The 25,180-nt window shown below is 41.0% G+C and overlaps 1 protein-coding gene across 2 annotated transcripts; it reads left to right on the top strand.

The window, feature by feature from the left end:
• Positions 1 to 5,139: 5,139 nt before the first annotated feature.
• INHBA (inhibin subunit beta A) lies at positions 5,140 to 24,914 on the top strand. Of its 2 annotated transcripts, XM_062569585.1 has the most exons (3): positions 5,140 to 5,179; positions 7,870 to 8,430; positions 18,800 to 24,914. In XM_062569585.1, exons 2-3 carry the CDS (start codon positions 8,043 to 8,045, stop codon positions 19,684 to 19,686), a joined length of 1,275 nt encoding a protein of 424 aa, XP_062425569.1. In that variant the 5' UTR covers positions 5,140 to 5,179; positions 7,870 to 8,042; the 3' UTR covers positions 19,687 to 24,914. The 2 variants fall into 2 exon arrangements, with proteins under 2 accessions (XP_062425569.1, XP_062425568.1); XM_062569584.1 differs by lacking the exon at positions 5,140 to 5,179 and having other exon boundaries at positions 7,705 to 8,430.
• The last annotated feature ends 266 nt before the right edge of the window (positions 24,915 to 25,180 follow it).

Raw genomic sequence — 25,180 nt, 5'->3', positions numbered from 1 at the left:
TCAGAATTCCTTTAAATCTTATCAATTTGATTGTTTCCACTTTAAAGATGGGGAAACAAGGCACCCAGTAATCAGGGCTGAGCCAAGGAATCGAGATTTCCCGAGTCTCCATCTACTACTCTATTCAGCTGGCAGTAGCAAGCAAGCAAGCAAGCTTCCCCCTACGGTTTTCACTGCAGGATATATTTACTTTTCCTCTGAAGTGATTTGTTCCACGGGGAATTCACAATGGACAAAGCAGCAGCGAAGCACTAAATCAACATATCCTTTGTTAGCCACTTGTTGGTGTCCTCAGTATTTCATTTATGCCAATTCTCTGCTGGCCACTCTCACAGAGAGGGAATATCCGTCAATGTGTGACACCGCAACTTTTCCCAATGGCCTGATGACTACCTTGGAAGGTTTGCCAGCGTAACCTCTCGTTGAGTTCAGCTCAAAGAAAGTGGCAAGCTTATGAGCTTCATTCAATTCCCTCCCACACGTCAGCAGATTTAGAAGTACTCAAAACATAATAGGCAAAATGTATCCCCATCATCAAGGGAGCTCGAGCAAGATGAAATTGGACCTTTCTTAAAATATGAGAACAGGGACCTATTTTTAAAAGGAAAAGCCAAAAAATAGACATTAATGCTTAGAAGTTAAATAAAAATAGACTTTATACCAGATCTTCTGCTGATGTAACCTGGTCTCTGAAGTCAGGAGAGCTATACCAATTTATATTAACAAAGGATGCAGCCCTTCTCTACAAACAGAGTCGTAAGTCTTTTTAAAATCCACAAGCAATATTACTTTGGGAAGTATGTCAGTGAATAATCTGAACAGTTTTTATGTAAGACCTGATTTCTAGTTTCTCTTTCCATACACCATTGATTAATACTAACTTTCAGAGTCGAAGTTGGATTCAACTGAATTCTGGTCCCACAAACAGCACTAACTTCAGTGGCACTGTGAATTGGCCCTAAAAGCTAAAATATAGCAGCAGCCTGTACTTAATGGTTGTGTATGCTGTGATTTGATTAACTGTAGTAAAAGGAACACAAAACAGAGAACTCTGGGCTTGCCAGAGAAATAAAGCCATTACCCATTATTTTGCAGCTGGCCCAAATGTAGCCTTGATAAAAACTCCACTGATCTAAGTACAATTACATGAGGAATGATTTTGATGTATGCTTTCTGCAACAGTTGAAGTTTTAAATAGCATGCAAATTAATTTAGTGTAATCCTCTTTTTTTCAATAATAGCTTTAATTCACCTATAAATGCTAATTGCTGCTCCAACTTTAGCTATAAATTATTTATCCAACTTGGAACCAAATAGGATCTGTAGTCTGGGGCTCCCTCCCTGTGTGGTTTAAATCATTTGACATGACTCTAATCACAACCTCTGGAAATATCTTTGAAGCTAGCATCACTCAAGACATTTTACACATTGCAGAGCTGTTTCTCAAGAAAAAGAATGATTAGTCCAGTACTGTACTGAAAATCTTCCTGCCATAAGAACAAGGAAGGACACTAATTTGTGTGAACACCTCTGGTTCTTTGGACTATCCTCTATGGTCATAATTTACCTTTATACTTTCTGTAAATTCAAGAAAACTGTCTTTGGAAATATATTTCCCCCTATATGCAATGTTTCAGGCAAGCGCTGATTATAGAACACATTTGTGTCATTTCATCTCACGCTAATATCATCATCTGTGTCACCTGGCTTACGCATTCATATCTCCTGTTTTTTATTTTTAAGTGGAAAACAGCAATGCATATGCTAAAAAAAATAACATGGACATAAAAATATTCCTTTTAAAGAAGCAGTTCATTGTGCAGCGAATTGGAAAGAAATAAGATCAATGAATAGCATGGCAGAAGATGGAGGTATAGTTTAGAAAGGAAAAGAACATTTGTTAGTTGGACTGACTTTATATGATGACAGATCCTCCTAAAACAGAACATTTATACTTATCCTGCCCCCCTGAGAAAAGTGTCATCCATTAATATAAAAAAAGGCAAGAACGTGAAAGCTATTCTTTACTCCACCCTCCAGACAGAGTTCTTATCTTAGATGAACTCTATTTTTTGACTAGTTCACTAATTATGATTGAAAATATTGGCCCATCTGGACAACGTATATAGGCTTTAGAATTAGCAGCAACAGCAAGACTGGCCATCATTAGACCATTTACATAAAATGGAGAAACACAAAACTTCTAAGTTTTCTTGAAAGTTTCTGGCACATCCTTTTTTGCTGTTACAGTAAAACAAGGTACAACAGGACGAGATTCCAGCTGCTTTGCACAGGAATCTGTGCCAATGTGTTTGCTAGTGACTGCTCTTCGAAGTGAGACTGAAGACACGCAAATATCGTTGTGCACCACGCCGGCTTCCAAAAGAGCCAGTCCATCATACAGCCTCCACTAGGTGAAAAATGAGGTGGCAATGGGCCATTTCTTAATGCTTTGCAGGGTAAAATCCACAAAAAGGAAAAAAGAGACAGGCGGCTGGTGTATTACCCTCTCAGTCCCTTTCCTTTAGTTATTTTTGACCCAGCAGGGAACTAACACATGCCTGCAAGCCAACCCGATAGGCTTAGCATCACTCTGAAGTTTTATGTGGCCTCGCTGGCATCAGAATTTAAGTTAGAAATCCCAACTTCACTAAATGAACAATGATTATCTGGATTCTGAAGCTGTCAGGTAAAAAAAAAAAAAAAAAAAAAAAAAAAGAAAGAAGAAAGGGGTTAAAAAAAGGGGGGGGGGCAACACGCTACAGTCTTTCCCAAGAGCAATTGCCCTTTCTGGCAGGAAGGGGTAAAAATAGAGGCAGCTCATTAATATGGCTTGGCAGTGCTTAATGGCAGCTGGTCTGAAGAGTTAGATCCTTGGGTCTTTCCAGTAGTACTCCCGGACCACTGCCAGCAGGTGTTGCTGTGTTCAACAAAATGAAAAGGAGCAGAGGGCTGGGGAGAAAAATATTTATAAAGAGAGAAATAGGTGTGAAAAAAAATTAGTCACTGAGTAAAGCTTTCATTAGGCCTTTGGTAAAGCTATACACAGTTTCCCTGAGGCAATAAGGAGCATGCTCTGAAATGAATAATACTTTTCACTTCTCCTAATCTCCTTTCAAAATTACCTTGCACTATAAATCACATACACGTTTGCTGTGCTTCACTCGGTAGCCGCCTTTTTTTTGTTACAGACCACACACTTTCTTACCAGGGATGTTGTGATCTGCTACAGCTGTGGAAGGAGATACTAAACCAGTGGACGCTGTATTAGCATGGGTAAGGTGGTCAGCAGCGGTTGTACCAGCTGGTGGGAATGGAGCATCTCACACTCTAAGGAGAAGGGAACTCCGTTACTTTCAGGACAATTTTTCCACTCTCCGTAAAACCAGTGTAGTACAAGATCTCTTGCTGAGTACACGTCTGCTGCCAAATTACAGTAGCCACTGCACTACCAGTATGTAACTAATTGCAAAGAGTTTTAGGATGCCAGTTAAAACCAAATGCAGTTTGGCCCTGGGAACACAGAATTCCCTGCTGGAAAAGTTTTTTGCCAAAACTTTGTTTCAGGATTCCAATTAAAGATGCTGTCCTGCAAGTAACTAAGTATGTGCGTGCTCATCTGGAATGGAATTATTTGTTCCTTTCAGTCTGTCTCTCACTGTCCCTGAAGGACAAAAAACAAAAAACAACAACAACAAAAAAAAAAACCCAAAACACACTATTCTTTTTAACAACTGCAATTATGAACGTCAGATTGCAGGAAACCTACTGAAACCTGTTTCAAGAGGCTTCAACCTACAGCATTTCACAGGCTGAAAACTTATTATATGCATATTAGACCTGCAAACAAAACAACCTATCTGGTCATATGTTTTCCATTAGCTCTTAATTTTTTGCTCATTTTACCAAAGTTGTTGTGTGAATTCAGCACATACTTCAGCTGCAATCAGTGCAGCTATAAGCACTCCCTGGTACCACTGCAAGCTGAAAATTTAAAATCCTTCTTTCCTGATTCATATCTGCCATATTCCAAGACAGATTAGATTTACATTACCAACAGGACATAAAAATACAATTATAAGTACGATTCAGGCCAAAAAAAAATCTGAAGGATGGGGATTTTCTGGTAATCAGTGGGTGTTTTGAATGAGTAAAGACTGCATGATCATGCCATTTGTCATAAATGATACCAAATAAATCCAGTTATTATGTGTGTTTAAGAAAGGATATGGATTGTGGATATACTTTTGACCTTATATATATTACTTCCGTACTGCCTAATTGATTATTAGACTCAGAATTGTTTCTGATTTTCACTAATATTAAATGAAAGCAAAATTTCATTTCATTTCATTTAATATGTGTTAGTACCGTACTTGCAAAAAAGATGATGTGTCATTCATTGTAACTTATTTTTAGAAGTCCCAACAGTTTTTAAAAGTGTGATGCACTCTGCACGTAAAGAAGCCATGGGACTTGGACAAGAGCAATATGATTCATTTTTGAAGAGCTTTACAGGCACCCCTAAATTAACAGAAAGAGAATCTAAGAGCTCACAGAGAGACTGAATTAAGAACTGAATCCTCCACAGAAGGATTCTGAATCAAATGCATTTTCCTAAATTTGAAAAAAAAAAAAAAAAAAAGCCCACAATTTTTCACAGAGATTATCTGATATTTCCTTGGTATGAAAGATGAATAAAACAATTTGCTAACTAGTAATTAAGTATCTGGCAAATACAGTATCTGAACTAAATCAGTGATCTCTACATCTAATAATATCTGTATCTAGCTATGCAATAAAACAAGTTGGAGTGTGTCTTCCTGACTCACAATGTTTGCTTTCAGTCTGATTTGAAGTTCTGCTCTTTAAATGGCTACAGAGATCACCACCAGAAGTTGAATCCATGATATTTTGTCATGCTAGACAATTAGGAGTTTCCATTAGATAATTACCAGAAGTATGTCTCATACAGGAAAAACAGTCAATTGCTGATGTAACTGGATTAACCAATCCAGCGCAGTGATCCGGCCCCCTTACTTTTGACAGACATAATTTTGTGACTGTAGACATGAGAAGTACAGTATAAAGCTTCGCATTATGAATACCACAAAGGGGAACTTGAGCAGTTCTTAATGCACAATACAGCAGTCTCCTTCTGAGAGTGAGGACTGGAGAGGTAAAAACTTTCAATCAGTTTTTTTTTCTTTTAAAACTAAAACTTTTAATTAAGGTGCATGTTGTTGCATATTGTCATGGATGTATTGAATGAATGCATATACAGAGCTTGGCAGCTCCTGAAATTTTATAGAAAGGGTCTGAACCATCATTTCTATCTTTTTAAGCATGAACATATATATGTGTGTGCGTATGCAAGTATGAACAAACTATATATAGGTACAATCAGTAGACTCGCTTTTAGAAAATAATGTTTTATATAAAGTTCTGCTTTAATGTTAAATCTATAATCATGATGGCATGCGAGTATGATATGCTATATCTATAAGCAATATAGATTATGTGCAATAAGTGTAGCTAATTTATATGGCAAGCAACGCATACCCCGCATCAAGAAACCAAATATACATATCTATATTTTACGTTGCTATATGCCTAGTTTTCATCAGACACTATTGGGATAGGTGCTATAGGAGAACTATAAATAACCGCTCTAATTATGTCATCTGTTAATACATCTAATCATGAATGCATATTTTCATCTCAAATTATTTTTTCATCCAATTAAACTTTTACTTCTATTTCAAGCTGACTTTCAGACTTCATAAAATTACAACAGACTTTGGGCTGTTCATGAGATCCAAGAAATTTAGATGTATTATAGTGAGGTTTGTGTTACAAAGATGTGTTTATAAGAATGGCTGCAGGGTTTATAATGCTGACAGACCCGTAAGTGTAACAGTATATAACAGTATAGTAACTGAGGTCAGTAAAACACAGATGACGGTGTACTGTAGATGCCTTATAACAGTGAAAGACTTATAAAAGAGCTTAATTGAAAAGGACTTGCAATATATAACATTTGTAAAACTTTGGTTGATTGTTCAATTACTTCTGTATGTTTCATTTACTGTAACTATAATTCTTTGCCTGTCTCTCAGAGCATGTGCCTGTAGTCATCTCACAGAAACCAGAGAACTTACAATGCTTATATTTATAAATTACTCCTTTCCACTGAAATGCAATGGTTGACAATAATACAGGGGAACTGGCATATTTGCTGGGCGGGAGGTAAGCACACCTGAGAAGACAGAGGTGTGCGAGAGAGAGACTGAAAGAAAGGAAAAGGAAGAGGGTGACTACTAAAAAAAAAAAAAAAGAAAAAAAAAAAAAAAGAAAAAAAGCAGAAGCTGCTCCAAGAAAATCTATAGAAGTTAAAGTGCCGGGGGAAAAAAACCTCAAAAGTTTGGCTCCGTAAGCCGTAGTTCCCTCCTTCTGCACTGCCGAGTTCAAAGCTAAGGGAATTTGCTACCTTTGCCCTTGCTAGGTAAGAACAGAAGGGAGGCACTGCGGAGCACGAAGCCAAGGCACCGCAGGGGCGCAGGGAACCGCTGCTCGGTGCAGAGCAAAACCTTCGCTGGCGTAAACCGGCCGGGATGTGCCAGCACTTGCTGAAACTCTGGCTCCTGGTAGTATTTTAGATTGCTTTCCGTTCGCGATGTCTTATTCTAGTGGCACGATTGCTCTGTGAGGTTTGAATGAATGAAACAAAAAGCGTCTTCTCATAGCAGTGGGCCAAATGTAGAAGATCTTACTCAGCCTTCACTCAGACGAAATTATTATTGGCATCGATGAGGGATTTGCCTGAGTCAGGAGCAAGTATAATTTGGCCAGATGACATGTTACACTTTTCATCTTCAAAGCATTTTTCAGACATTACTTGATTAACCCACAACCTAAATATATCTGCTTGAGAAATTCTGGGCATAGGCTAGGGCAGAAGCAGGGGTATTTCTGCTGCAAGGGCAGTACCTCAGCATGTCACAGATATGAGCTCCACCACCTCTCGCTCGGGCTTTTGGTGCCTCGCTGTGTCCTGCAGCTGGAGAGTGTATCAAGTATTATATAGCCCACCAAACAACAGCGTTATTTTGCTCCTGTCAGATCTCTCGCCAGTGTTGATAACCTCCAGCATTTAAGAGTGAGCAGGAAAGACCCTTTCTCTTCCACTCGAGGCAGAATAACGTCCTGCCCCAAATATTTCGAGTCCCTGCCTTCTGCCCCCTCTCATTCACAAGCTATTTAACATCTCTTGCTATCTCTAACAATACCAGACAGGACCTAGAGCAAGGTGCTCATTAATAAAAGGTTTCACTGTTTTCATTCATTCATGTTTCCTCTGTCTAGTTAAGCCAGGAGGGAATAAAACAAACAAAACAAAAAAAAAAGAAAAAAAAAGAGAGAGAGAAGGGAATGACAGCCAGGAGTCAAACAGGGGAGGGAAAAAAAAAGGCAAAAAAAAAAAAAAAAAAAAAAAAAAAGGAGTAAATTTACAGGAAAGAAAAGAAATTTTAGGAGGGGGGGAGGGCAGAAAACATGAGTAGTGATATTTGAAGAGAGGTGTGTGTTAGGGGAGCAATGAGCATAAGGAAGGCAGCCTGCCTGTTCCTCCCCCTTCCTAATCATAGCCTTTACTCACAGACAAAACTCCCTCCCTCTCTCATTCACTCACTCACTTTAGGCCAATCCGTCCTCTCCCTCTCTCTCCCTCTCTCCCTGTGTCTCTCTCCTACTCTGAGACAGAGTCAGAACTCTTCTCCCTGACAGCCACAAACATCTACAGCACTCATTGCATGCAGAGAGGGAACCTGCAAACAAAACTTCACAGAAAACTTTTGGTTCTTTTTCCAGAGAATTTGCGGAAGAGAAGGAAAAACAAACAAACAAACAAACAAACCAAACCAGCCCCCCCAAAAACCAACAACAAAAAACAAAAACCAACAACAACAACAAAAACTGTGCGTGAAGGGGGAGGAAAAGCAGGGCCTTTTAAAAAGGGAATCACAACAACTTTTGCTGCCAGGATGCCTTTGCTTTTGAAGAGAGGATTTTTGTTGGTGCTTTGCTGGATTATAGTGAGGAGTTCCCCAACCCCAGGATCCGAAGGGCACAGTTCAGTCACTGACTGTCCATCATGTGCCCTTGCCACGCTCTCCAAGGATGTGCCCAGCTCCCAGCCTGAGATGGTGGAAGCAGTTAAGAAGCACATACTGAACATGTTGCACTTGAGGGACAGACCTAATATCACCCAGCCGGTGCCCAAGGCAGCACTTTTAAATGCCATCAAGAAACTCCACGTGGGAAAGGTGGGAGAGGATGGCTATGTGGAAATAGAGGATGATGTTGGAAGAAGAGCTGAAATGAATGAAGTTGTGGAGCAAACCTCAGAAATCATCACTTTTGCAGAATCAGGTGAGTGCTTAAAAAACAAAACTGTAAAATATCCTTTTTGCCTGAACTGCTGTTAACTTCTTTTCTTCTCCTCAACAATAATGTTTTCTGCAAGGTTATAGGAGGAAGCTCGGGGGGAGGGAGAAGGAGGAATGGCATTGGGGTAGGGGGAGACTCAGAAGGAATTCGATTTTTTCTGACTTAGTCTTGGCTACAGATTACACTTGCTAAACACAGACAGCCGCACGGTCAGGAAGCTCTCTAACCTATCTCGAGCAGAAAGTCAGGCTGCAGAGGGGTCCTCCAAACTGTGCTTGTGAAGCCAGAGTACTTGCATTAAAGTACTGGACTGCAAGGCTGATGGTGAAAGAAAAAGGACTGAAACCTTTTGGAGAGTTACTAAACACAGAAAGTGAGCTGTGAACTCTTTGAGAAACAACCCTTTCATGTAAAAATTACAGTGGAAGTTACAAAATCAGATGAGGCAGCTTTAACTTGTAGAAGTGAGAGGGCAATTCTGTTTTTTTAATTTAACACAGCATCTTCGGCAGTAAAGAGTTGCAGGGACTGTCAGATGACTTCCATAGAACTGGACAAGTTGCTGTAGCTGATCCAATTTGTAATGCAGACTTCAGCATACCGGGAAAAAAAGGGTTCTGTCCCTAAACCACTCCTGCCAAAAAAATGCAACCTCGATAGGGTGTATTTTGAGCTATTTCACAGATCTGTTTTCCCTGATCCTTACATATTAAGAGCTTAGAATATAGCTATTCACTACTATAATAGCTCAAACTCAATTTATCTGCCTATAGGAAACAACTCTAAAGTTCTGCTTTAATGCCTTGCTCCTAAATGAATAGGACCAGAACTCACTTTAAGTCTATGCGTATGTATAGGTTAGTATATGTGAGTATGCTTATACATGCATTGCTAGCAGTAGCTTGCAATATCTCTGCCATCTCACAGCAACTTTTTATGATGCTGTCTAGCCAAAGCATTTTTCCTGTTGCCAAGACAGTTTTAAAAGAATGTCATTGTTTTGTTTGGTACAGCATATGGTAGGCAAAGTATGCAAAGGAACTCCAAGCATTTTTGTTTAAAAGTTTGCTGCAGCAGTATAAACAATTAAGACAACACTCAGAGTTTCCAGTCCTGAAAACCTGTTGACTCAGATGTTCTGTTTGCAGGAAAGCCATGCACAAGAAGCGTGCATGCTTTTAAGAGCAGACATTCCTGCTGGCTGTCCGACTTCCAACTGTACAAGGAGCCCTTGCCTTTGGCGTCCTTGTCAATACGCACGTTATCAGTCCTCTCACTATGAAAGCTCAGGCTTTTCCTTTCTTTCATTCCCTCCACCTCAGAAAGTAGGCAGAAGATGTCAGTGCAAGTGGTCATTAGAAGCAGGGGAGGCTCGACCGTGGTTTAGAAAGTGAGCTTCTAAAAGCAATGAAATCTCTAGGCTATTGACAAGTCGGTTTCCCCACCTGGTTTTCAGCAGTTCGCTCTGAGCACAGTGAAACACATATGGCATGGACAGTGGTTTCTCTTCACTGTGTGAGTCCCAATCATTTGTAAACACATTATTGTCTCTCCTGAGCTCTGACACAAAGGAATTTGGAATTTGATATATGCCCGCTCAGTACGACAGCCTCCAGCGGCTGCCCCGAAGCCATTGGCTCGCGGGGCCACGTGGGCAGCGAAGACCGTGCCATTGCCCGCACGCTGGCCAGCAGTCCAGCCACCAATCCCACCCCCTCGCCCGCTGCAGACACCCAACGCTAACGCATCAGTTAGTTCGATTTACATACTGTTGTCTTACCCCTGCCAGCCCAATTAATTTACTAAGCCTAATGCTATAGAGCTGCCCCGCTGAACGTCCTGGGCGCATGCTGCCCTCCGCTTTCCACCAGCGCCATCGGGGAGCCTTCGGCAGGTTGCCCTGGCCCCGGCTCCCCTGCCTGCTCGGCTCTCATTTGGGAGGAGAAGCCAGGTTCTGGCGTTAATATAATGGCAATATGACGAAAATGTTATCTCCACTCTGTAGAGGAGCTACAAGCCACTGAAATGTATCTTCCATCTGTAGCTCCTCGTATATAGTCTGCCATGTCTCCCAGGTGCTAACGCTGTAACGGCATAAGTAACCTTCACCTGGGATCCCTTCCACTCACGCGCCAAGAGTGTCGAAGAGTAAAGGAGTAGGACTCGTCCTGTTGAGGAAAGTGAGGCAAAGAGAGGCCAAGTGACATGTCACATAGGCACCATGAGGAAAAAAGACAGGGGTAGACTATAGCTGCATGGGCAGTCCCCACTGTCTGTAAGAACCCAGGAGAGCAGGGAGAAGTTTTATGCGCCCAGCAGGAGAATAACTGTGTAACTCTTACAGTGAGGTTTATGTTCTTCCTGCTTGTAATGTGAAATTCCCACCATCTAAAACACGAGGAATAGGAAATCAATGAAAATGAATGGAAACATCTCACATGGTATCAAATAAATGTCTATGGAAAGAGAAATAAGAATTTAGGCTTTTTGTTCCTTTGGGTATGATCTGACACAAGCCAGCCATTTGCCCCATACCTCTCAGAAGCCACATTTACTACTTGCTTTCATTAAAAAAAGCAGTATTTCCATCTTTCATCAGCCGTATCCTCAGACATACAATGAAACGGAGCGAACGAACAACCAGCGAGCGCCCTGTGCACGTGGCTCTGGCTTGAGACCACTATTTTATCAAATGGGCTGAAATTCGAATGAGCATAGGACAACTGGAGGGGAAGCTAAATGCAGTGAATTTGTCTGAAGTGCAGGTGTAGTTATGCCCAAGAAATCAGCAAAATAGTTGGCAGGTAGTTTTCTCAGCTAACAAATCCAGGCAGATCTTTGCAAAACTAATGACCGCAAGTATTGGGCAAAAGTTTACAAATGCACCCTACCGTCCTTTGGCACTCTTACAAGTAAAACACAAAAATGATTTTCTACTTGCATATCAAACTAAGATTACTAACCTCGATTAGTTCTGCTACGAGGGTAGCTGTGCCAGAGCTCTGTGGCTTACTTCAAGGTCTTAAAAATTGTCTTTTGAGGAGAGGGATCATATACACACTTGACAGGCAAATCCAGCAGGTTCCACAAATGAGATAGCCAATGCTCATAAAATATAGTTGGCTACTAACTCTTTCATTATTTTAAGCAGATAGCTTATTAGGCAGACCTGGGATTTTGCCAAGTGAATTTGATCCTGGCAACTGAACTACCAATGAAATGGGTTGCTAACATCAGCCCCCAAGAGGGTGATGGGAGTTACTGGGAGGAAACACTGAAATCCAAAAGCTTATAATTAAGAGAGCTGTCAGGAAAAAATGAGAAGTGTGACAGCTATTTACACAGCTTCTCCCTTTTTGTATCGCTCCATGCTGAATTCACAGTGAACTGACTTACCATTCGGTACCTCCACTCCTGTGTGCATGTATCTACACACACACTCACACCTTTTTCTAGGAAAATACCTAGTCCTACATGGCCAAGCGAGCAGTTCAGGAAGAGGAAAAGGATGGGTCATTTCTGCCTCATTTCATCAAATTTCTTTCTCCTGGAAAGCTATTTAGTGGTAGGGACGGCTGTGCTGAATAAAGAATGGCCACGAGAGGGCACACTGCAAAGGCTTTTTGCTCCATGCAAGGCAAGGTCCCTGCAAGCCCCCGTTTTACTTAATTGGATCCTGAATCCCAGAGAACTTATGCTTATCTGCGGCTTTTCTGAGCGGAGCTCTCATTTCTCTCATCTCCTTTATTTAAAAGGGAGAGATGCACTGGAGTGGAAGGCTGCAAGTAAAATAATGCAGTGGAAGGAAACAGGCAAAGGGGAGAAATATAAAGCTGACAAACTGCTGGGTGCTGAAGTTCTGGAAATCTAGAGAGATCAAAAATGATTATTATTATTTTTTACAAGGTATTGAGAAATGTGACCATGAATCATCAGCTGAGTTGATTTTCTCACATCTTTTTTTAATGCAGTCTCCTTGGCTTTTAGAAAACAAGCCTCCTTCCCCTTGATTTTGTTTTTTTTTTTTTTTTTTTTTTTTTTTTTTTTTTTTTTGCTTTGGCATACTTTATCAAAGATTTCAAGTTTAACAAATGAAAGCGAGTTACTTCCAGAAGAAGAAAGCCATTCTGTATTAATCTGTTTCATTGTATCAAATTCTCTGTGTGAGAATTCTCTGAGGCTGGTTGGTTGGTCTGAGAACAAGAGCAAACGCAGACGAATCTGAGAAGGTGGGAACCAGTTCCGAAAAAAGATAACTGAGAAAGAGACAGAAAGTACGCTGCGTGTCCATCTCTGTGTATAGTCATGCGTGCAGTTTTATATGCGAATGCAGCTGGGTTTATATGAATATGCGTTTGCCCATATGTGTGTGCGAGCGTCAGTATGTCCCTCGGTACGAGTACGCCAAGGCTTGCACACTGATGTACTGATACAGCTGTACCTGCAGCGCTGTAATGTGAATAGATTCCTGCATATAAATACATACATTCAGGTGCCTGCCTGTGTGTGCAGGATACATTTTTACACAGCGTATGGGTAAATTTGTGCATGGTTTCGTGCTGAGCAATTCTTAAGTCTAGATAGGTCTGTATGTGTACGAGAAGTCAGTCTTGTTTAATGCAACGGAGCTGTACAAAAGGTAGTTAAGTCCACTGGAAGCAACTGCAAGTTTTGCTATTCAGTTCAGTGCGCTTAGGATTTGGGCCCTAGTGCACAGAAATTAAACATTCTAGTGAAAGCGAGTGGCAGCTCCTGATCCACTTTTTGTTAGAATTCAAAATATATTCTGAGTTTGTACAAAGAAATTACTCTCTTTTATGAAACACGAAAACTCAGTATTAGTTTAATCTTTAAATATACTATTGGTACAACTGACACTAAACTTTTCTTTGAGCTGTTTTAGATGTAAATGCAAAGGCAAGTAACAAAAAGCCAACCAAACAAACACCTTTTTTGTTTTTAAATATTTAAAGCCATGAGGGGGAAGGGCTTTCAATTTGGAAAGAACTCTAAGTTGTGGATGTAAAGTGCTTCCCTCTTGACAAAATACCAGAGGACAGTCCAGGTTCACCCAAACTGAATTATTTCACATTTTAAATGACCTTGTCAATGCCCCTTTGGGTTCAGAAAAAGTATTTAAATAAGGTTGCTGCTGCTTCCCCCCGCCCCCCAAATGTTTGGGGACCAGTCATTTTTATTATTTTGCATTTTTTTGTTTTTTTTTCTTGCAGTAGAAATGCCCTTTTTGTTGCAGCAAAGGGTATGGGAACATAAAGATTTGGTGTCTGTTATTTGTGTCATAACTGCTCCTCCCTTTGTAAGCAGCAGCAGTCACCCAGCCAGGGAGGCGAAACAAAACTGGGTAACGCAGATGACCGGTCACATAGGAGGGGTGATGAATAGTTAGAATAAATCATCTGTCAGTGATCCATAGGCTGAAGCGCAGTCACATAAACGGCCGCTGCCTAATCGCAGTAATAACACATTTGTAGTAATCAGTCTGCCTAAGGGGTAATTGCGAGACGATAAGAGTGCTAGATGCACTGAATAAATTCTACGCTGTGAACAATTCATCTAAACTCTCGTGGTCACTCATTAGTAAACATTTTGAGCAATTATCTTTCAATAACCACGCTCTTCTCTTCACTCTCTTTAGAGGAACCTTTCTAGTAACCTATTTTTTTTTTCTGTCTCCTGGGGAACGGAAATGAGAAGTGAAGAGAAGGATGCTTTTGAATGTAATTACAGATTGGCACGCAGTACAAATTCCCCCAAATCTAAACATAGGCGGTAGTAAAGTTAGCAACTAAAAAAGGAAAAAAAAGCTTGCTTTGTATGGAAAAACAGCTCACTTACAGTATAACGTAAAAACGGCTCAAAATTAAGCAGTGAAGAATGGGAATTTAAAGTAACAGCACCTTCTTAAACAGTGAGAATTTTCTATGTGAAATTTAAATATTGTACATTAAGATAATTTAAGTCATATTGTAATGCCAGGAAGTATAACTCACTTTCATTGTGAGAAAAGCAGCCACGAGCACATAAAAATACATGAGCACGGAAAAAAAAAATCACTTTATCTATCGTGGCATTTTATTCAAAGAAAGCCTCTCTTAATTCGATGGTTTAGACCTGTACCCTAGTACGCGAATCTAGGTTAAACTAACGGGGCCCGGTCTCGAAGCTCTCCCAAATCACGAGGCTTTGACTGCGCGCTTCAAGGCGGCAGCAGCGCAGACGGGCGGAGAGCCCCGGCGGAGGAGCGCGCCTTGGCCGCGGAGCGGGCCACCCGGCCGGGCGCCCCTCCGCGTCCCCCCCGGCAGCGGTCCTCCCCAGAAAGCCACGTGAGCACCACTGGAGATCAAAACCGACACGAGCAAACTCTCACGCTGTACACACTGATGCCAGGTTTTCCTTCCGTTCAGTAACTCCTTGCATTAATCCTGTTAGCCTATCTGCCTGACTTCTTAGGGCTTGGTATTTTTCACCATTTTTCACAGTATTTACCAGAGTGGCTAGTGCTGCTGTGCGGTTCCCTTGCAACCACGGCCGCTTCCCTCTCCCAGCGGTGAAGTTGAGAGGTGGCTTCTCCAAGGTTTTAGGAAGGGGAGAGGAGGAAAAGCAATCAACCCGGCCCGGAGTAGTCCCTTGTCTCCTTTCCCAGCTGTTTTCTACTGTGCTAACAACCCAGGATGTTGACACTGCAGTTTATATGAGCATTGAAGTGATGAAGGCATTACCACTGTTGGGCTGTGGGTCTTTCCACATGAGTCAGGCAGGAGGAGCAGGATGATCAGAAATGGAAAAAGACCCTTGCGGATCAGCTGTGGCAGATGAAAAGTCAGGACAAAAGGAGAAAGGAAGTATAATTATGGAAGAGGTGCCATCCCTAACTGTCAGTAAGGTCTCCTTTTTAATTTCAGTTAGATGAATAGTATGTATTTCTAAAGATTTGGACAAGGTCATTAGCTTGGACCAAAAAGGAAAGACTGCTAAATCTCTAAGTAAAATTTGGAGAAAATGAAATACAGCATAATTTTTATCCTGGAACACTTAAAGACATCATTTTCTCATAGTCACAGAAACTTTTGGAAATAAAGATCCTGCTGTAACATAAACGCGCACTCACATTAAGCCAGACCCAGGGGTCTTCATTCAGTTTCAGCACAGGCCAAGCTGTGATCTCAAAAAGAGCTTGTCTGAGCACAGTGACCTTATAAAGATGGTAGGATTCATACCGTTTGTGCTGTGTGCTCGTAGCACGCGAATTCTGAACGTGGAGAAAATTCAGAAAAGCTCTCCCCCCCAGTGTGAGAGCAATTGCAGCATCCCCAGCCTTGCTCTCTAAGGATCTGAAAAAGGGAAATATTCTTTTAAGTGTTAATTAATTTTATTAATTTTTTTATTTTTTTATTAATTTTATTAATTATGCAGGTTTGGAGACTGAGTATTTTGTTTTGTGCAGAAATATTAGGCTCATGCATCCTCCTTCCTTAGAATCTGAGTCAACTATTTGTGTGTGAAAATGCAGCTAAAAACATACATGGAGGCTGTTACGCTAGTAGAACATGTCTTAGGCCAGCTTGCTCCAACTCCGGAGCAGCGCAAGGAAAAAACGATGTAAACATATTCAGACACTCTTCATCCAATTCAAATATTTCTAGTAATGAGAAAATTCAACTTTCACACATGCAGGAGCATATGAAAAACTAATTAGAAGAGCTCTTGAGATCTTGTTTCTTTCATGTAATATCTGTCAAAAAGAGTAGTTACATTGCTACGCTTCTAGGCCAGTGCATAAGGTAATATGGATATTTACTGCTGGAGGTATGTCACTTCACAACTATTTTCAGTTCCTGAAAAATGGAAATAACAGAAATGTAAAAGATCACGCATTAGCACTTAGCAGCATTAAGTTATTTTGTAATCCAGGGCTGTCCAACCTTTCGGATCAGATGGGCCACACAGCTTCTTCTGCTGTTGAGGAAGGGCAGCACATCCTGGCCGCTCTCCTCTGAGCACACAGCCAGGCCTGTTGTCCACGTGAAGCAGCCTGGCCTGAGCAATCCCTTTTTCCCCAAGGCCTCCCTAGGGAAAGACAGCATGCAGAAGAGGGCTGGAGGGAGAGTCCTGGTGGCAACAGCCCTCTCCTAGACAGCACCCTGCCTTTGGGGATGGATGATCCTCACAGGCCACAGAAATATCTAATACAGCATGCTCTCTTATAATACAGCCAGACTCTTGAATCAGGCTTCCTTTGCATTTGAGGATGCTCGTTGTACACCTCCTTATGCACTGCATCCCCAGGAAGGAGAGGGGATTAATGCCTGTCACGTATCTTCTGCTCTAACACAGCTGGCAGCTGTGCCAGAGTTTAATTTCTAGAATGGAAGCACTGGTGTTAGCCCATAAGGGCTAAGTAATTACCTTTGAATAATTACTTAATGACTCTCATTTAAAAAAAGAAAGAAATAAAAAGCTCCGCACCGTCCCACAGTATCAACCAGCTTGCTTTGTCTTTTCTATAACTCTCTGTCCTCTTCCAAGGTCCAGCCTAGCTCCCTGAGAAATTCACGTAACCCTCTTTGGAGACGGGTATCAGCAAAGTCTGTGAGAAGCAGTTAACACAAACCATGTGTTTTCCTATCTCAGTGACAGTCAAAGTCTACAATTTCACACTCTCACTTAGAAGGAAAACAAAAACAAAACGCTGTGCCCTTTGGCCACGCTAATTCAGAAACGTCTGTCCTTTTGACCTGAGAGAGCCACCAGGGAAAGCTGAATATGTCAGTGCCAGGACTTCCCAGAGCAGGAAAGCAACAGGTAGCTCAAGGGGCAGCACAGCATGCGTACAGATTTTAGACACCTGGGACTCTTGAATTCTCAAGTGAACACAGGATAGATGTCTCCTGTGGCCTTAACCCCTTTCTGCCTCATATGAGGAACGGGGGGAGTGAGGAAGCGATTTGGGAGCTTGTACTTTGTGTAGTTCTTTGACAACAGAAAGGAAGGATGACAGCGTTGCTGCCACTAGAGTGATTTTTGTCAGTATGCTTCTGCCACTTCAGTTTTGATCAGCACTTGCCCCTTTTACAGTGCAAAATTCTGGTTCCTTGAGAAACAAAATTATTGCATAAACAGATCAGCAGCCGTGGGTAGGTTCAATAACAGGATCAATGACAAATTGATAACTACAAATATTTCTATCTAATTAAGGTCAGGTATCTGTGCATTTCAAATCTGTGACCCCAGTCCATCCTGGCCTCCATAATGAGGAAGAAAGAAAGAAAGATACCAATATGTCTTTTTCTTTTTTTAAGAAAAAAGTATATCTCTTAAAAAAACAATTAAAAAACCCTACCTAATTCATTCTCTCTTAACTTCTTCATGCTCTAGTGATCAAATCATAGAACAGCCCTCATTATTCATTCCAGCTTCTGCCAGGGATATGAGCTCTGTATCAGAGAAACTCCCCCTCACCATCATAATCATCATCATGACATCTCAGCAAGTTGATACAATTATGCCGGAGAACCATCCCCATAATTATACAGTTCTTCTTTAGCTCATTTCTCAGTATATTCACCATTACTATAATCACAGCGAGTACAGTGTGTTAAATTAAGAATAGGATCTACAGCTAAAATCTCACAGAAGGAAGAGTCTGCCTGCTGTAATTCTGCAATTCTTCACAATATAGTTCTGCAAACCACTCAAAATTGAAGCCTATAGTTCAGTTTTTCTTTGTTTTTGTAACAATTGACATTTACAACTCATTTTAAGACCCACGTGAAGAATGGTATTTTACAGAAGAAAGGACAGATCTTGCCCCCACATCATTCCCAAAGAATTGCCAAAGAATTGGTAGGACTGGGAACTTGCGCCCCAACTTTTGCTATTAGGCACAGATCTGTATGTGTATGATATATACTCATGGACTGTCTTCACAGAAGCATTTTTGTCTTTCAGCTAGCAGTGATCACAAAGATAGCTCAGGGAAATTAACTCTTAGCATCTTCTAATGCTTATGTGCCATAAAATGCTTTACATAAACCAATATAAAGGTATCATTACTATAACAAAATGCTTTGGTTAAAATACTATACTGTAAAACAACAGGCAAACACATACTTTTCTAAAGAGGAAATTTTCCCAAAAGAGAAAGGTAAACTTGGCAGAGAAACTGAGGAGAAGAAAGGGTGAAGGAGGGTTAGAATAGAAAAATCAGAAAAAAAATAAAAGTAGCAAAGTAGGAAATCTTCACACCCGCGGTGGCAGCAAAATCTCTTTAACAGAATGCAAGCAGACATACTAACTAATTCTCCCTGTCTATTCTCATTTCTCAAATCAGGCACACCCAAGAAAATGTTGCACTTTGAGATTTCCAAGGAAGGCAGTGAGTTATCGGTGGTGGAACATGCTGAAGTGTGGCTCTTTCTGAAGGTCTCCAAGGCCAACCGGAGCAGGACAAAAGTGACCATCCGCCTGTTCCAACAGCAGCGGCAGCCAAAAGGCAACTCTGAAGGAGCAGAAGAGATGGAGGACGGAGGGCTGACAGGTGAAAGGGGCGAGACTCTGATTTCAGAGAAGGCAGTGGACACCCGAAAGAGCACTTGGCACATCTTCCCTGTCTCCAGCAGTGTGCAGCGACTTCTGGATCAAGGTAAGAGCTCCTTGGATGTGCGGATTGCCTGTGACCTGTGCCAAGAGACTGGAGCCAGCCTGGTGCTACTAGGCAAAAAGAAGAAAAAGGAAGATGACGGAGAAGGGAAAGAAAAGGAAGCTGGAGAATTCACTGGGGAAGAGGAAAAGGAGCAGTCACATAGGCCCTTCCTGATGATGCTCGCCCGGCACTCTGAGGATCGCCAGCACAGGCGGCGGAGACGAGGCCTCGAGTGTGACGGCAAAGTCAACATCTGCTGCAAGAAACAGTTCTTTGTCAGCTTCAAGGACATAGGGTGGAGTGACTGGATCATTGCACCTACAGGTTATCATGCCAACTACTGCGAAGGGGAGTGCCCCAGCCACATAGCAGGCACATCCGGCTCATCGTTATCTTTCCACTCCACTGTCATCAACCATTACCGCATGCGGGGCCATAGCCCCTTTGCCAACCTCAAGTCGTGCTGTGTGCCCACCAAGCTGCGGCCCATGTCCATGCTGTACTATGACGACGGCCAGAACATCATTAAGAAAGACATACAGAATATGATTGTGGAGGAGTGTGGCTGTTCATAGACACACGGGCGCGCAAGACCCTTCTCTGTTAAGTTGAGAAGCGAATGTTGTGAAAGCCCAAGAGGAAAGACCTGACACGGTATAACCTTTTTGATTGAAACAATCAACTGAAATAAAAGCAAAAACACAAAAGAGAGAGAAAAGAGAGAGAGAGAAAGAAAAGCTGACCTGAGGAGGATCAGAAAAGACTAAAGACATACAAAGGAAGAAAAAAGAAAGCTTCACGACCAGGGCTTGAATGAGATGCATTTGAATGGCGGTATGGGTCGGGGATTTCCCCTTCCTTTCAGTATGCTCCTTATCTTATTAGATAGTATATTAAACATTACTTGTAACAAGGGGAGTTAACGTTCCTTCCCCTGGTTACCCATCAGTTCAAGCCGTGGTAGCAGCTCATCTAACCTGCAGCAATTTGGACTAAGTCCAAAATGTCATTGAAATTCCTTGAAAAGCCATGTGTATGAACACTACATTCACTGGCACTTTCCCCCCCCAATTTACCAAGGAACTGGGTACGTGTGTAGTGTCTGTGTGGTTATATATGCAGCTATGTATTTATATACATATCTCTATACATACACACACTACACACTTTCACCTACTTACTTATATTGGTAAAGGGACAATATTGTGCAGGTGTATACACCTTCATCTTCTGCACTACATTTACAAAAAAAAAAGGAAAAAAGAAAAGAAAAATGAAGAAAAACAAAATAAAAAATTAAAAGAACAAATGAAAGTTACATTTTGTAAAGGTGCTTACAACGTTAGAACTATGCAACCTAGTTGGTTTGAAACTGTTTACCTGCGAGAGAAAGAAAAAAAAAAAAAAAACAGAAAGACTTTTTTTAAAATGGAAGTAACTTGTTTTAAAACAAAATTCTTCAGTGAGAGATACTTGAAAGGAACATGTTTGTCCAGTTACTGGAGCCAAACATTTCTATATTTTGTAAAAAAAATTTTTAATCGTTTACTATTTGCACTACAATGGTGTCTGACCTGTCTAATCCTTATTTAACAAACATTTGCAAGGGAGGGTGGTTGGGTGTGGGAAGGGTTGAGAGCTGCACTTATTGTGAGCTATACAAGAACTGCTACAGCACACAAGATAGCTATTTTTATTATTATAATTATTATTATTATTTTGTACCTTAAAAAGAATAGACACATACACCAAAGACATTTGTGCGAGCCTCTAAAAAGTCTGTTTGTGGTTGGTACCATTCACCTGTAATAAGTTAGGGTTTGAATTAAGGGTCAGTGGGTTGATTACATTCAGGCTAGTATATCTGCTAAGTAGTTGAATTCCAATACTGCCCTCAACAGAAAATTGCAATTTGAAGTCAGCTCTGGATTTCAAAAGCCCAGAAATGCCCCGGGATTTGGCTCCAAGGTGCTTGGATCCAACGCCCAACTAGGTGTAACTGTACTCATTTCGCATGTGCAACACTAAGACTTATCCCTGCTGCACAGCACCTGTGCATTGCTGGGAAACAATTTTATACAAGGGATATACATATATATATGTATATATTTCTGTATGTATATATGTATGTATACAGAAGGTATAAGCACTTCTGGCTTCACTTTAATGTTCTTAAAACAATGAATGTTTGTGTGCAAAGCACAGTAGATTAAAAGACTGTTTGTTTGTTACTAATATACGTGGGAGGGACACGTTCGGAATAGCATCCGTGTGAGAGAAACCTAAAGTGCTGGCGTACCCTTCGGAAGTACTGGTGTAAAACTGCAAGCAGCTTTGGGCCCTGCCCGTCGTCGCCCCGGCAAAACGTACAGAAAATGCAAGCTGTGGTAGGATTTCTGTTTTTAAATGCGGTCTTTAGTGAAAGACTCGGCCACCACCCTCTAGCATGGCAGCTCCGAAGGGGTTTGCGCACTTAAGACCTAATTTTCGGTGTCAACGCCTAACCTGAAGGGTCCAACCCATAGGGCATCAGTAGCTAGGTTGTTAAAAAAATTCTATGCCTGTCATATTTAAGAGAGTGTTAATGTTGCAGCATTCGTCTTTGGCTAGGGGGAGATGAGAAGAGGGAACAGGAGAAACCTTTAGGCCCTGTTTACACTGAATTCGGCAGCCCTGAGCCTGAAGCCTCAGACTCTCAGAGGTCTGCAGGATCGAGCCCTTGTTAGGTGCCTTCTGGTGAGCCGGGCTTCGAACCACCCCTCGCTGCAAGAAGCCCTAACACGGTTCCCCACCTCGTGGGGAGCACGGTTCGCTAAAAAAAAAAAAAAAAATAAAAAAAACCTATAGCACAATTTAACCCAGTCACGTTGGCTAGGGACAGCGTGTTAGCACCTTCGTGGCGAGAACCAGTGTAATCAGGGCCTTCATTTTTCAGCCAAAACTGTTTGTGTGCGTGCACGCGCGTGTGTGTGTGTTCTCCATGTCTGTGTGTGTGCATATGTATGTACGCAGGGGTGTGTGTCCATATTTGTATGGATTAATAGAGATTAAAGAAAAAAGAAAAAAAAAAAGGAAAAAAAGGCAGAAAAGAAAAAAAAAAAAGCCCTTTCCTCTGTTGAATTAATATCAACGTACATGCTTATAGCTAAGTTTTCTATCTAATTTATTCCACAGTATTTAGATTGCATAGTACAGCTAATGGGTTATACATTTATGTACTTTTTATACAATGCATTTTTACAGACTTGTTTGCAGTTTGCAAAAAAAAAAAAAAAAAAGAAAAACCTTTTAAAAAATTGTAACAATTGGGTAAACACTAAATTTGCCACTAAAACATTCTGTAAAATATCAAGGCTTTCTGATTTAAATTATTCACAGAAGTTTGTTGGGTTTTTTGTATCTTCTTCCTGGGGAGAAGGAGGGAGGGATGCCAAATGCTAGTGGGAAAATATAAAATCAAATTAAATAAGAAGATGCACAACTAATTTACCTTTATAACTTAAACAAAGCGAGTTCGCTGCTTCACGTGAAGCAGGTGGCAGAATTGCCGGTGATTTTTCTAGGAGCAGAGGCAGGCTGGGGGGAAGCAGGGGCAGAGGCACAGGCGGTGACGGCCGTTTTCCCTCCCTGGGCATCGGGTCAGGCCTTAAGGACCGTCAGGGTGCGATCCCAAAGCCTTACTCGTGCCGACGGTCTCACAGACCGCTCGCGGCCTCCTCACGAGAGTAGCAACACTACTCGCAGGAGTAAAGGCAAGCCGGACCCGGCCACGGGTTTGTTTCGCTGTAGGCAGGGCGAGGGGAGAGGAAGGATTTTGAGTGAGCGGCGCCTTATCCAGCAGTGGTTGATTTGGTTGGTGAAAGCTGTGTGCATCGGGGTCGGTCTCGGACTCTAGTGGCAAGGGAAGCAGGTGAGATGACCCACGGCAGCAAAGATTATTCTCAAGTTTTATTAGCTGGAGCCGACGGGGGACCTGAAATCCCTGCGTCTCCCCCGAAGCGACAATGGCAAAACTCCCATAGGCGGCAAGCAAAGTAAGATGCGGCTCAGGGCTGCCTTTAAAAAAGGAGCTTGATACTGATGCTCATTTTGATGCAAGCTTTTATGTGGTTGTATGTCCCTTTCCAGGGACTGGCCCTGGAAAATATGAAACTAGCATGAGACAATTCCCAAGTGAGGAAAGAAAAGAGGATTTTAGATGTGGTGAGATGGTTATATGACAGATACACCGAAAACGGGAGAAGGTTTCCAAATCAACAAGTAACTGTTCCTAAGCCCTGCTCTTTAGCTTTCATTGCTGTGTATACCATGCTCAAATTTTAAAGGTTTCTCCCTCCAATCTCTAGATTCAGTCATGGGGTTTTGATTTGTGGTCAGAGTTATTTAAAGCAGGGGGAAATGAAAACGTATATGATAAAATAAAATAAGAAATCAGGATGTTAATCAAGACTGACTGATTCCAGCAACCCCCCCCTCCACCCCTGATAATTTGGTTTAATTAAATCTGCATGTACTTAAAATAGCGTTAGAAATTGTTACCATATTTGACCAGTTCTTCAAGGGCATGCAGTTTCAGAAATAACTTCTCTCTTCAGGTATTAGTATACCAAAAAAAAAAAAAAAGAAAAAGAAAGAAAGAAAGAAAGAAAGCCTTTAACTACTAACACATTCCTTTCCATATAACCCATTTCCTGTTTATATTGAAATATATTTTCAGTATATATTTGAGCATTGAAATGTATTTGTTCTGTGCCTCCACAATCTTCTTGCTTCAAGGTTGACCACATTTGGTTGTCTTTGCCCCTCCCCAGGTCAGATGCTCACGGCATACAAGGCCTAAGGAACTGGCAGAAGTACACACTGAGAGATTTCTTTGGGAGGGCTGAATGTATTTGTATTCTTGGGGTTTTGCAAAGGAAATGCTTACAGATGCTTATAATTATTCTGCAGTTATATGTCACAGCAGAATACTGAGCTAGGGCCCAAAACTCTAGTACCGAATGAAATGGGAGTTTTGTCATTGACTTCAATAGCAACAGTCTCTTACCAATCATTGCAAAATAGAACTCTGCCGTAAATACCTGCTTTTTTTGTATTTAGTTGAGCTTCAAGCCATCAGATTCATTTAACTGTAACACCACAAGGCCAAGGAGAGGCTAGCAGCAATATCTCTGAGTTAGAGAAGTTCAGGCATCTGTAAAGTCTGTGTGCAAAATGAAAATTTTTATGGACTATAGTTACTGATGTGGAATAGTGCCTTACTCTGTAAGCAATGCTGTTGATTTCAGAGAGTCTCCTTTCCTAGAAAGTAGGAACTAAGTAAGCTGAGTCTATTTCTGGAGTGTAGGTAGAAGAGATGTGGTGGAAATTAAGTTCTTTATGTTAAACCTCATGTCAAAATTGTGCATCAGTATAAGAATCAGATGCTAATCACCTTCCTTAGACTGAGAAGAACTTTTTACTCCCCATGTGCTCTCGCTGCATCACATGTGGAGTAAAAAGCTGTTCAGTATGAGTAAATAACATCAGAATTTGACCTTCATGAACAATTAGAAGCAACATTTTCATGGGCAGAAACAAACAACACTTCTGGGTTATATAGCTATTTATTTTTTGAGATACAGTGAATTTGTATTAATTCTCAATGGGTTTTTGTATTTAAATGCTTTCAAAAACAATACATTGACGATGGATTGAAGATATATATGTATATGTATATATACATATTATATATATCTACAATATATATATACACACACAACAATATATATATGTATATACATATATATATATAAATTATGAAAGCCAAGATATTATGAAGCCTATTTTGTTTTTATCATTTTGTGTTTTGTTGTTGATATTATTATTATTGTTATTATTATTATTATTATTTTGCATACTACATGCAGTGCTTTAACCAATGTCTGTTCGGCTAATGTAATTAAAGTTGTTAATTTATATGAGTACATTTCAACTATGTCAATGGTTTCTTAATATTTATTGTGTAGAAGGACTGGTATTTTTTTTATTTACATTATGTTTAAAGAGGTAACAGTTTGATATGTTCTC

Source organism: Rhea pennata, chromosome 2 (genome assembly GCF_028389875.1).
Source record: "Rhea pennata isolate bPtePen1 chromosome 2, bPtePen1.pri, whole genome shotgun sequence".
NCBI classification, from domain to species: Eukaryota; Metazoa; Chordata; class Aves; order Rheiformes; family Rheidae; genus Rhea; species Rhea pennata.
Note: the sequence above shows the minus strand (reverse complement) of the source record. Positions and strands in the feature narration are given on the sequence as shown.